General features: G+C 44.5%; 1 protein-coding gene across 3 annotated transcripts in view; it reads left to right on the forward strand.

Annotated features, from left to right (window-relative positions):
• The window catches only part of BICDL1 (BICD family like cargo adaptor 1), an 81,950-nt gene that overhangs the window by 50,698 nt on the left and 17,341 nt on the right, over nucleotides 1-13,911 (forward strand). For all 3 annotated transcript variants that reach the window (XR_010318588.1, XM_064272273.1, XM_003419263.4), the window contains exons 3-4: nucleotides 4,810-4,926; nucleotides 7,873-8,019. Coding sequence is in view for 2 of the 3 variants with exons in the window: in XM_064272273.1 (XP_064128343.1) it covers nucleotides 4,810-4,926; nucleotides 7,873-8,019 (264 nt within the window). In the remaining variant the exon portion in view is untranslated. The remainder of the gene's footprint in view (nucleotides 1-4,809; nucleotides 4,927-7,872; nucleotides 8,020-13,911) is intronic.

The raw sequence follows: 13,911 nt of genomic DNA on the forward strand, positions 1-13,911 counted from the left end.
ACTTGAGCGTTTCACACCACAACTGTTTATTTCTTTCATGTCTTTTGTTTTCATTATCACCCAATCTGTATGCAATGAAACTAAAACTTAAATTTTTGAAAATATCAGAAAGAAGCATCCAAAGATTAAAATGTTTGATAATACCCAATAGTAGCAAGGCATTGAGAAGCAGGCATATTGGTATATTGTGGGTAGGGATATAAATGGGTGGAGGACATTTTGGAAATACCTATCAAAAAGTATATGCATATTCTTTTATCTAGCAATTCCATTTCTAGGAATTATCCACTTATAGGATATAGTCCCATAAACACAAAGATGGGTGCAGAAGGGTGGTTTTGGAGCAATGTTTGTAATGACCAAAAAATAAATAATTGGAATACTCTAAATCCTTACCCAGCAGGGACTAGTTAAAACAAATTATGGTCCATTCACACAATTAAATACCAGACAATTGTTAAAAAGAATGAGATAGATCTACATATTGACATGGAAGGATGTTAACTATGTATATGTATTTTCTAAAAGCAAGGTTTTTTTATGGTAATGTCTTAGGTAGATAGGAATAGAAAATTTCTAGAAGGACTCATAAAAAACATCTCTAATAGTGATTACCTCTGGAGAGTAGCCCTGAGGATTAGGGATAAGTGGTAACTTTTACCTTTCATTTTAATCCTTCAGTTCTCTGTATTTTTTTCTCTTTACTCTGAACATTGTTACTTTAATTATAGAAAAAAATTTTTTAATTTAAAAAAAGAACAAATACCTGAACTAAAATCATACCATCTATTTTATATTTACTTATGATTACAGAAAAAAAAAATAGATGGTATGATTTCAGTTTAGGTATTTGTTCCTTTCTTTTAATTTAAATTTTTATATTTATATTTTGAATTTGTTTAATTTTTATATTAACTTACTATTATGGAGGAAACCCTGGTGGTGTGGTGGTTAAGAGCTACAGCTGCTAACCAAAAAGTCTGCAGTTTGAATCTACCAGGCGCTCCTTGTAAACCCTATGGGGCAGTTCTACTCTGTCCTATAGGGTCGCTATGAGTCAGAATCGACTCTATGGCAATGGGTTTTCAATGGGTATGATTACAGATGTCATTCTTTGCCACAGCTGTTAGTGGCTGTGTAACTAGCCAGAACTCATCTTTACTTTTGAGAAGTAAATATAAGACCCATGCCTGCCATTTTCTACTATAAGAATGAATTGTCCTAATGTCACTCCCCTCCCAGAAAAAAAGTTCCAGGCATCAGATTGCTCGTATAACTTGGACACATACATACGGTAGAACAGGAACTTTAACCCTGATCATTTGAGTCTTAATTTCCTTTTTCTTTCCGTCACACCATCATTCCATCTCAGGAGCAGAGTGGGTCCCTTCAAAGAGACTCCTGTTGTTCTGAATAACTCGGCTACTTGGAGAGCTTCACAGAAGCTCTGGAATTCTTTATGGAGCTAAGACTAGCCCTGCAGGCCTCCTGATACTTTGACAGGAAAGCATTTAGAACATTACAGTTCCGTATAAACTTACAAGATTATTATTTAGTTTATGTGCAGAAATTGATAACTAATACTCGTTCTGTTAGTCAAATCTAAAGATCTGAGCCAGATTCCATCTCTGAAAAAAACAAAATAACTGACTTTGAAAGGTGCTTTAGCTCCTTGAGAATAGTAGGTTTATAACCCTGGCTTATAAGTGCTCTCCATCACCATTTCAGGAAAATGACTGACGCGCAGGCTGGAATGTGGCCATGATGTGGCTGAAGATCAGGGAAGTGCCACTGTAGCTGAGCAATCTTGGCAGTACATGGCACTCCCTCTAGTCTCTACCTCCTTGTCTGCAAAATGAGACCAGTGATTCCTGCTTCTTAGGGCTGCTGGAGATTCAAATGAGGAAATGTATGTTGTAAACAGTACATCCTTAGACACATCCAAAGGAGTAAAACATTTAAAGGAGACATTATAGCTTGGTGATTAAGAATTCAGGCTCTGGAGTTGGACTTCCTGGTAGGAAGAGACAAATTACTGTTTCCAGAAAGATTGCTTTGAGAGGGGGCTGGTCTACAGGAGCCTTTCTGATTCCAGCTGGGCTAGAGTTGTAGCCCACAGTGAAACTCTGTGGCTTCATTGCCTCATGATTGATTTCAAGGTGGTCATGCTAGGTGTAAGGTTGGCTGCCTGAGTTATCCAGTGCTTTGTAAGTCTAAACATTATTTATTTATCTATTTGTGCTTTAAGTGAAAGTTAACAAATCGTCAGTCTCTTATGCAAAAAGTTATACTTAATATGTACTCCTAGGTGCTCTCCCCCTAATGAGAGAACCCATTCCTCCTCTCCACCCTGTATTCCCTGTGTCCATTTCAACCAGCTCCTATCCCCCTCTGTCTTCTCATCTCACCTCCACACAGAAGTTGCTCACACAGTCTCATATGTCTACCTGAACCAAGAAGCTCACTCCTTACCAGTATCATTATCTATTTTATAGTCCAGTCCAATCCCTGTCTGAAGAGTTGGCTTCGGGAATGACTCCAGTCTTGGGCTAACAAAGCATCCGGGGACCATCACCTCCAGGGTCCCTCTAGTCTCAGTCTGACCATTAAGCCTGGTCTCTTTACGAGAATTTGAGATCTGCATCCCACCATTCTGCTCCATCAGGGAAAGTCTAAACATATTTGAAACCCCAGTAGTCAACTGAACTCAATGCAGGCAGGCAAACTGCAGCATAGGAGAGGGAGTTTTCGTTATGGGCCCGAAATTCCACTAGAAGACAGTTCCAAAGACTCTTAAATGAAATTTCTTCACATTAAAAGAGGAAAAAAAAAAAAAGGGGCTCATGTAAAATTTGGTTTCAATAGTAATAGAATTCTGATACAGGAAAAACTATTTCAGGTATAAGAAGGCAGTGTTATACTCCTAATTGGGGGATTAGACAAACCAAAGTTTCCCACCCTGATGGTACCAGTTACTGAGATCTTGGACAAGTTACTTCACTACTGCGAGTCTGCTCCCTCACTGGTAAATTGGAAGTGAAAGGCCTTGCCTTGGTTGTGATGACAAGATGATGCATTTAAAATATTTAGCTCAGTTCTTGCACGTAGTAAGCACTCAGAAGTATTACTGATGTCGTTATTAGACAAGGGTGACTGAATAACATTGTGTTAATACGTGATTGAAAAGTCTGAAAAAAGGTGGTAGTGCCTAAAATTAAATTTGGAATTTGGATGGAAAAGAGATGGTTTGATATTATTTCGTCGTATGCTTTGTTAAGCGTCGTTTAAATACTAAAACTATAGGTTAAGATCCTAGGTGGCTCTCTAGTCTAGTGAGGCAAAATTTGTTGAAACTTTGGAACCAAAAAAAAAAAAAAAGATGGACAATTGATTCTATAGCACTTGAGGGTAAAAAGAACTATTGAGCATGTAAACATTACAGTGAGAGCCTCATTGAACAGCTAGCCTACAATTTCAACATTATCACCATTTCACCTCCTCCAAACGCCTTTCCTAACCATTCCAGCACACAGTGATCCCTCTCGAGAACCTATAAAGCTTACTGACCCCATGTGGCCTTAAAAAAGCACTGAGACAGTTACTTAATTTGTCCTGTGGCCCTGAGTGCTTTCCTCAGAGGGGTCTAGGCAGGCCTCAGGAGGTCGGCTGGAGTTCGCGTGTTACCAAGTGACCATTGTTTCAGACGACCCTCCTACGTATGGAAAGGAAGGTGCTGGCACACTGAATGATGTTTTAGTGTTTGCTGTGTTTCAGCAAGACGCCCTGGTGGCATAACGGTTAAGCACTTGGCTGCTAACCAAAAGGCTGGTTCGAGCCAACCCAGCAACTGCACGGGAGAAAAGACCTGGCGATCTGCCCCCGTAAAGATTACAGCCTAGAAAACATGATGGGGCAATTCTCCTCTGTCACTTAGGGTCACTATGAGTTGAAATTGACTCAGTGGCACCTAATAACATCATGTTTCAACACTAGAGAGTAAATGGACTGGGGTGGAAAATAAGTACCTCAGCCCAAATTCCCCAGAGAGTTAAAAGTTGCAAAAATGTCCTTGAGAAATGAATGGCAAAAATATTAACAGACGTGAACAGGGAATTTCAAATAGTGACCATTTAAAGTGGAAATGAGAAATGCAGACCAGAGGTAGGTGCTTTGGCTGGGCCCAGCTAGGAAATGGATGGGGAAAAGAAAGGAATTTCTAAGGCAGTAGGCATAACTGTCTTATTCCTTCATATAAAATACTGAGACTGTCTCTCAGTTTGGTAGATATTTGCTACGTGCCCTGGTGGCACAGTGGTTAAGCACTCGGCTGCAGACCAAAAGGTCAGCTGTTCGAGCCCACCAGCTGCTCTGTGGGAGAAAGACGTGGCAGTCTCCTTCTGTAAAGATTATAGCTTGGGAAACCCTCTAGGGCAGTGCTACTCTCTATGCCCTATAGGGTCACTGTGAGTCAGAATCGACCCAGTGGCAGTGGATTTGGTCTGCCTCTCCTATGTGCAGAGTGATAATGAAGGTAATTAACATTTGAGAGCTTACTATTTCCTGGGCCTATTTCTTCTGATCGGTAAAGTGGTCTTGAACCTAGACACAGCCATAGTATGTAGGGGTGGGGGTGGGGACTTGTCTTGGCAAAGAGAACAAGTGAACCAGGGGTGGGAAACCAGCATCTCATTCAGTACTCCTTCTAGAATGGAAAGTTGCAAAGAGATGTTTGAGTAATGAAAGGCAAAAATCTTAACAGACTTCCTGTGCACAACCTCTGAATTAACTCAAGGTCTCCTCTGCTCGCAGGCATCAGAAGTGGAGAGACAACTCTCCATGCAAGTCCACGCCCTCAGAGAAGACTTCCGAGAGAAGAACTCTTCAACCAACCAACACATCATCCGGCTTGAGAGCCTGCAGGCTGAGGTAAATCTCCCACGGGGCAGTGCTTGGGGGGTGAACGTGGTTTCCTCGTTGGAGGCGCTGTACTGGATCATTTAGATAAGGGGCCCTCGGATCTGGGAACAAAAGCCTGCTCTATAGAAAAACCTCTCTAAAGAGAGATCTGTGAGAAGCTAAATGGGGAACATGTGATCCATGTCCCTCTGGGTGGCCTGTTGTCTGGAAAAATAAAGTTGCTGAGGGATTGCTTACAGTTACTGCTGAGAGTGCTGAAATCATGAATGACCTACATTTCACTGACTATGTTGACATCTCCCAATCCTTGCCAATCCCAAAGAGATGATGGGAGAGAGAATCCTTCCTTTCTCCATTCCATTCAGGCCCAGTTTAGCCCACCTTAACGTGGAATTGCCATGGGTCAGAATCGACTTGACAGCAACTGATTTGGGTTTTTATTATTCTTATCTGAAAAGTAAGCGTAATAGAAGTACCTGCCTCAGGGGTTGTTGTGAGGACTTGATGAGTTAATACGTGGAAAGTGAGTTGTTTGGTGCTTCCGAGAAGCCAGAACATGGCAGCCAGGGTCTGAGGCCCTGAGTGGGCCAGAGGGAAGGAAAGAGAAAGTAGCACCCAGGGAACAATACAGTGAGAATCCAGTTGTGGGAGGTGAGAAGGGGAGGGTCATACCACCAGCCCACACAGGCTTTCCCCTGGGGATGATTCGACCTAATCTGCTCCTCAGAAACCCTCAGCTAATCTGCTCCTCAGAAACCCTCAGCTAAGTGTTTAACAGCAGCCCTTTGGCCAAGTAGAACTTTGAAGGATAGTCTAGTCCAGAATGAGTGAGCACCCTCCACTGTGCTATGGTCAGGCCCCAGAGAAGCCCAGATGGGCTGCTCCACTGCTTTGTAAATCACTTGAAGATGTTTTTCCTAAAATCTGTCAATATCTTCTTTTTTTCCTGCCTCCCATCCCCTTCCTTCCTCCCTCCCTTGGAATTCCTACTGGTATTGAGCAGCAGGTTCTTGAAGTAAGTAGAGTTTGCTCCAGTGGAGTTTGGCATGTGTGTCTGTGACCATTTGTGTGCATGACTTGCCATTCAACTGCCTCTGCCAAGCTCTGACTCCTTCGAGTTGCCTGTCTTCCTCTTTACCCCTTCTCCTCACTTCTAGACCCTCATGGCACGGAGGCATTCCTGGGAATGCCTACTGCCAGATTCGGTCACAAGTTTCAGGGTGTGTAAGGTGGGTTGAAGGAGTTGACGGCCTAATGCCAATTCTTTGCTTCATCCCAGTATCACTGCTGCATTTAAAAGCCACCTATGAGACTATTCATTTCAGATAAGTTACTTCATGTAGCTCTGAACTTCTTAGCTATTTTAAGGGGTCGCAATTACCTGTTTTCTTCACTGAGTGGAACTTGGGAAACAAAGATTATCCAAGGGAAGAAAAATGTAGAGGTCAGAGGGTATTTAAATGAAAATCAGCTAGAGTAAGAATTCCCTTCATGTGAGTAACTTTGCTTCAGTGAGGGAATAGTGGGCCCATTCACAAAAGGCACTTGCTCCTTTTGGTCCCTTACCCAGGTGCACACTTGAGAGACAGTATTTCTTTGTCTTTCCAGATACCTGATCTCTCTGGACAAAGGCCACATACTTTGTTTCCCCGGGACAGCATCCTATCTGATTGATTGGTGGCCAGGGAAGATCTGTGCCCTCTGAACACAATTCTAATGCATGTGAGAACAGCCAAAATGCAGAGGGGAAGGTAGACGGAGCTCAGAGGAGCTGGGACGAGCTAGACATTCATTTCAAAGTCTCCCCTGGAAAAGTTCTGAGCTGGTCTCCAGAACTTAACCAAGTCAAGCCCTTAAGAAATTGTAATCCAGGCTAGATCAGAGAGCCTGGAAAGCATCTCAACCGTGTTAGGAAAACATTTACAATCAGAAGCTGGTTGAGAAATCATTCCAGCAGGCAAGTGATAAATGGGAGGAGCCAGGGGACCTGCAGGACTCCAAATGTTCCCCCTGATGCCAGTAGGAATCAGAAAGTCAGGCACCTTTCCAGAAAGCAGTAGCAGACTTGTAAAGGCTCTCTGTAGCCTGAGCAGTGAGCAGTGTTCTTTGGGTGAATCCTTGGCTAAGACTGGCTAAGTGCCTCACTCTGCAAAACTCCGAAGGCCAGAGAAGGCTTGGCATCTTTCTTCTTTCCCTCTGTTTTCTTGCTGACCCTGAAGAGTCTGGACAGACTTTCCTAAAAGAAGAGTTACCTATCTTGAGGCTGGCTAGATACTCAGTGTACCATCCTGTTTAGTAAAAGGAGAGAACGTGCTTCTATTCACAAATTACTTGCTCAGCAAAAGACACTTGGTAAAATCAGTTATTCCCTGTGTCACTGTCCTAGTCCTTCCCAGGACACAGGCTCATACAGGCACTGCTTTGTTGTCTGTACCCTCCATTGACCCGGGGCACCAGGGCTGAGCTGTGACCTCCAGAGCCAGACAGGCCAGCAGTGGGAAGGGAGAGAAGGGAGCCCTATACAGTACAGTGGCTGCAGAGAGTTTCTTGGGTGTTTTCTTGTGCTCATGACTGGAGAAAGAGTAGTAGTAAGCAGGCTAGGTTTCACTCCCTACCACACACACACAAATGGAGGGCTTGGGGTAAAGCTGAGGGCAGGCAAGGTGGGGCCCTTCTATCTTATCTCTGGAATTTCCAGAACACTAACCTTCCCTTCCTCTGCCTGGCATCTGACATTCCAGCTTCCCTAAAGCTAACTCCCACCTCTTCCCAGACAGGTTTCTAGAGGGGAGGAGTTTTCTCTTCAGCATAGGATTGCACAGCTGTTTTCTCTGAGATGGGGCACAGAGCCTCTGGACAGCGCTCACGCCTTTGTGTTTTGGGGCTAGTCCCTCCCTTCCACTGGTCAGCCCAGGTGTAACCCCACACCACCCCTGTGGCTCTCCGCCCTTTCAGATCAAGATGCTGTCAGATAGGAAACGGGAGCTGGAGCATCGCCTCAGTGCCACCTTGGAGGAAAATGACCTGCTCCAGGGGACCGTGGAGGAGCTGCAGGACCGGGTGCTGATCCTGGAGAGGCAAAGCCATGACAAAGACCTACAGGTATGGGGCAGAGAAGTGGGCTGCATCAAAGAAGCTCAGCTGTGTAGCCAGAGTTGAAAGGACCACCCCCGCGGTCGGGAGTGAGTTATGCTGAGGTCTCCATGGCCCCTGTTGTAATTCCCCGCAGGCACTCACTCCTGGCTCTCCTGGGGACAGGTGCATCTCTACCCACAGGTCATCCCACCAATTTGTTCTGAACCACTGGCCTCTGGAGCAGTTTCACCGCGTTCTTTCTGGGCTATTAACATGGCTGGAACACCGGGAGTGTCATGCCGGCCTCAAAGCGTTTGTGAAATCTGCCAGAGGGTCTCAGAGGGAGCCTTCGACTTTCTGTGCTTGGCTCACAATGCTCTTTGCTGCTGGTCTCCTGGGCGGGTGGATTTAGTTGACTGGCACAGAACAGAACCAAGAAACTGCCCACTGATCACAGCAAGCCACGTAGCCTGCCTCTGGTAGTTGCCAGGAAAGGCACAGGCTGACCCCTTTGTGAGTCTAATTAGCCTCTCTTTTCTCTTCCTAAAGGAAATTGCTTTATGACCATTATTTGTACTTATCTGAGAACTGCCACCAGGCCTCCACTGAATCCCCAAGCTCACACTTAAAAAATAACACCCCCAAACAAAAAGATAAAAACACTCTCAGCCTCCCCACACATCTGCAACCAAGAAAGCTCTCCTGGGCCAGCCTAGGAGCATCTTAGGCCAGCAGCCAGCAGTGCATCGCTTCCCTGTGGGCATGCGCTGAGAATGCCAGGGAGGGGACTGGATTGGAAGGGCGTCATTAATGCGGAGGTGGCAGCAGTGTGTACCAGGCGGGTCCCTGCCCAAAGACCAGGCCACAGAAGTCTCCCACTGAGCTCAGATGTAGGCTGTTCAGAAAAGCTGAGAGTGGGATAAGGAAACAGCATCTCAGGCTAAGATCACTTTTCATGGATGCCATCTGAGTGATTAACCTCTTTGAAGGCCAATTATCAGCTCTTCTCCCCCCATGCTTCTTGTACCTTCAGCCTGGAACTTACCATAGAGTAGGACCTTGGAAAAGGTTGACTAGCAAATGGTGCTGACTAACGCTTCACAGCAGCTTTCCCAGTGGGAAGAAGTTCTTTCGTTTTTTTCTTTTTCAGTATTTTTTATTGTGGTAAATTGTATAACAAAACATTTGCCATTCCAACCATTGTTACGTGCACAGTTCAGTGACATTGATTTCCTTTGTCATGTGTGCAGCCATCACCACTCTCCAATTCCAATGTTTTTCATCTCCCTTAACAGAAACTCAGTTTCCTCTGAGCAACAGTTCTCCCCTCCCCCGCCCACCTGCCTCTGGTAAAACCAAAACCAAACCCAGTACCATCAAGTCGACTCCAACTCATAGCCACCCTATAGGACAGAACAGAACTGCCCCATAGAGTTTCCGAGGAGCACCTGGTGGATTCGAACTGCTGACCCTTTGGTTAGCAGCTGTAGCACTTAACCACTACACCAGGGTTTCCCTGCCTCTAGTAACCACAAATAAACCTTGGTCTCTATGTATTTACCCATTGGAGATAGTTTCCCAACCATTTGTAATTCTTGTCCTTCTGTTCATGTGGAACCTTTCTTAGGCTGCTACTAATTACCCGTGTCCTCCAGAAAGCTTTCTGTTGTTAAAATGGCCTGTACTGATAGCAGAAATAAAAATTTCAGCTCACTCAAGTAATAATTAAACCAAACCTATTGCTGTCAGTTCTGACTTGTGGTGACCTTATGTGGGTAGATTAGAACTGCACTCCACAGAGTTTTCAGGGATCTGATCTTTGGGAAGCAGATCACCAGGACTTTCTTCCAAGGTACTTCCGAGTGGGTCTGCACTGCCAACTTTTCAGTTAGTAGTTGACAGTTAAGTGTTTGCGCTACCCAGAGACTCCTGGAGTGGTATCTGAATGGCCCCAAATCAGACTTGTAAAATGTAGAGCTGGTGGCCTTAGAATGTGTAGACTCCCCTGGTTTTAAACCCTTTTCCTCAGACAAAGGGTGAGAGGAAGGCTAAGCAGGCAAGGCAACAGGCCTGCCTCCCCTGCCGCAGCCAGTGACACTCCCCGTGTGTCTATTTCACTGTACAATTTGGAGTTCTGGATAAGACTTAGTTTGAAAAAAGAGTTCTGTAAAAAAAAAATAGATTTCGCAAAGCACTAATCAAATCCAACTCTGTTTTCACTCCAAGAATAGGGATAAAAATTATTATTTATTGAGCACCCAGTATGTCTCAAGCATTTTGCTAAACACTTAATACCTAGTGAAGAAAATAGACTTTGTCCCTCTAAGAGCCACTTAACAGTGGTCTAGTCCAGCTGGACATCTTAGTATGTATACAGGAGCCAGCCCTGGCGAGTGGGTGGATCTCATCAGCCAAGAGCACAGGCCCAACTCACTGTGGGGTGACGCAGGAAGCAGGTTACCTGGAGTTCTCACCTAGCTCAGACTCAGATCCCTCAAATGTAAAATGAGGAGAGTGCCCTGCTTCTGTCGACTTTACAGGCCTGAGTATTTGAATTCTTAAGCTGAACATACTTACTCAGACACAAGGCATTTGATGTCATCCTTGTCTGTATGTATAAACGTATTTAGTGTCATCTTTGTTCTATAAAGGATAATATTTCTTATTTTAGGGGCTTCTTATACTCACTAGAGTCTCCTCTGGTTTGGTTTTCTGCATATGCCTGTCCACTTGGTAAATCAGTTAATGACCAGCGAGTATAGACCTGGCCTGCTCTTTTCTTCTCTTGCTGTAACGATTAATTAAGCACCTTTGTGTGTGCATGAGTAATTGAACTAATTTTGCCCAGTGCATAAGAACTTGTGCTTGTCTGAGCTGAACTTCTCCTGCTGAGATGTATGTGGAGTTGTCTGGAAAATAATCGTAAAGCATTTTGCCAATTTAATACGCTGTTTGTAATTGTGCCAAATGCTTCCGAGGAATGTCTTTTTTTTTAAACCTCTGATTTCTTCTTTCTGGATTTCCTCAGAACTGGGGCTGGAGGAGTTCCCACTGGACCAGCAGGTACTGCTGATCCATGAGAACCATGCAGAGCAGGCTTGCCAATACCTTTTTCACTCTGAGCAGCCAGGCTTCAAGCCCTTACTAGTTAGGGCTCATCCAGCTCACTGGGGCCATTTGTCAACCGTGTCCTGTTACCGACTGACAAAGGTGAGGCTTCCAGGGCGCCTAAAGGATTGGCTAAAAGCCCTGCCAGGCAGCTTGCTCCATTTATGAGAACTGCAAAGCTCTGAGGAACTGCCAGCCACCCCGCAGTCTCTGAATCTCTGCAGGCACCCCAAAGTCCACTTGGCCAAGCATCTAGAAAAGACCAATGCAGTATCCACTCTTATTAATGGAACAGGGATGGCCCCAGAAATACCATTTTATAAAAAATAAAATGGCTAAATTTAAATCTCAGGAAGTCTCCCCACAATCCAATTTTCTAATATTGTTTAAAAGGGATTGGGCAGCCCGCAAATACGAGGTTGGGAAGTAGGGCTCATGTGCAGGTGTATTGCGTGGTTGTAGCACAGTGGTTGGCAAACTGATTGAGATTTTCACAATTAGGGACTGTGCGTTAAAAGCAGGTGGAGTAATGGGTGCACAAATAGCCTGGTATCCAGCAGCTGCGCCAAGGCCCCCTGCATTCAGTACCGATAGCCTCACCTGGTAGGGGTGCCCTGTTGTCAATGGCACACTGAAGGGGCCATAGACAGTGCAGAGAGGGTGAAGCAGAGGCTGTGAGGGGGGAGCTGACCTGGCTGTAGGTCGTGATCCCTGGGCTGCTGTCTCCTCTCCACCACTGGTGTCACCCCCTTGTCTGGACCTCAGTTTTATCATCAGGAACCCGAGATGATTGGACGAGCTTATCCCTACAGCCCTGCCAGCTCTAGAATGTTGGATTATGAGAAAACTTTTGAGATCATTTAAAAATCAAGAAAGACGGTCGATGGGAAAAGTCTAAAGGGTGTGTAATGTATGTAATATTCAGCTTGCAGGATGCAAGCTTTTGAAAAGGAGTATCTCTACGTAATTAGCTCTTGCCAGTCTTCAGATAGGACTGAGATAGAACAAATAGCCTAATGTGCAGAATGAAGGACTTAGACTAAACAAGGTAAAGACACGAGAGTTGGAACTGAAACTGTGGAACTTCCCCTCCTGAGATCTTTAGAATAGGTTAACATCCCCTTCTCTGTGACAAAGTGGGTGGAGAAGTGAAAAGAGCACTGAGTTGGGAGTCATGAGTCCAGCTCTGCTTCACCATGGTTGGGGCAAAGCTGCTTTTCACCTGCAGCTCAACTACCTGATCTGGGAAGGGAGGGAGAGTGACCAGGTGATGCCTAAGGCTGCTCCCATCCTGGGCCTTATCTTTACACTGAGGCATGACACAGCTCCCCACCTGGGCCTTGTCTTTACCCAGAAAGTGGGAAGACACTGCTCTCCCCTTGGGTTTGGAAACTCTTGGTGTTACCACCCAGGTGTTGATCAAACCCCAGCCCCAGCTCCTTTCTAAACTACCTTTTTGCCTCTTAATTTTTTTCATAAAATATATGTAAACCACACAAATCTGAAGTGGACAGCCCAATGAATTTTCACAGATACATGCTCCAGGGCAACCACCACTCAGAGCAAGATACAGAACATTAGCAGCACGCAGACACTTGGCCTCCCGGGCAGTACCTGGCCACTTCCTCAAAGGCAAGCCTCTGTTCCGACTTTCTTCTTTTCTGTCTCAGGGAAAAGGGGGACTTCCTATACATGCAGGCATATACAAATCTTTTTCGGTCTGGTTTTTGGTCAGCATTATGCCTGTGAAAATCATCCCAGCTTGTGGCATGTAGTGGCAGTACGTTCATTTTCATTGTGTGTAGTATTGCCACGTGCGAACATGCCACAGTTCACTTCTCCATTCAGTGTCTATTGGCATTTGGATTGTTTCCCGTGCGACTACTATGAATAATGCTGCTATGGACATTCACTTTATGCTTTTGTGCACACATGCAGTCATTTTTGTTGGGTCTACACCTAAGAAAAGGAGCCCTGGTGGCACAGTGGTTAAGCACTCGACTGCTAACCAAAAGGTCAGTGGATCGAACCCACCAGCCACTCCTCAGGAAAAAGATGCGGCAGTCTGCTTCCATAAAGATAACAGAACTTGGAAACCCTATAGGGCAGTTCTACTCTGTCCTATAGGGTCGCTGTGAGTCGGAATCAACTTGAAGGCAACGAGTTTTAGGATGGATGTATATTTAACTTTATTAGATACTACTGAGTTTTCCAAAGCAGTTGTACATTTTATACTCCCATGAGCATTGAGAGTCTTGGTATTTCCACATCCTTACTAACACTCAGTATTATCAGCATTCATTTACTTCAGCCATTCTGATGAGAGTCTAATGGTATCTCACTGTGTATTTGCATGCGTGTGCTTAATTTTTATTATTAAGAGTTCAGACAAACTCAAAAATCAAATAGTGTAGTGAAACCCATGTGCTGCATTGCATAGTACTGGCATCCATCAATCCATGGCTGGCCCTGCCCCATCTACATCACAACCACTTCCTCCTCCTCTCTCATCATTTTGGAGTTATCCCAGAATTATTATTGGTCCGTCTGTACATAAAAAATAGCTAAAAAAGGTAAGGACTTAAAACATAATCACTATAATACTATTATACCTACAAAATGAACATTATTTCATTAATACTATCAAATACCCAGGGTCCAAAGGGTTTAGTTGTAATATGTCATGAATTTTTCATTTTTGTTTGAATCAAGATACAAATTAAAGTAGGCCCACACGTCAAGCTTATTGATACTTCTTTTAGTTCTCTTTTAATCAATAAAAATCTGCTGCCATTGAGTCAATTCTGACTC

The sequence above is a fragment of the Loxodonta africana genome, chromosome 19 (genome assembly GCF_030014295.1).
Source record: "Loxodonta africana isolate mLoxAfr1 chromosome 19, mLoxAfr1.hap2, whole genome shotgun sequence".
In the NCBI taxonomy this organism is placed as follows: Eukaryota; Metazoa; Chordata; class Mammalia; order Proboscidea; family Elephantidae; genus Loxodonta; species Loxodonta africana.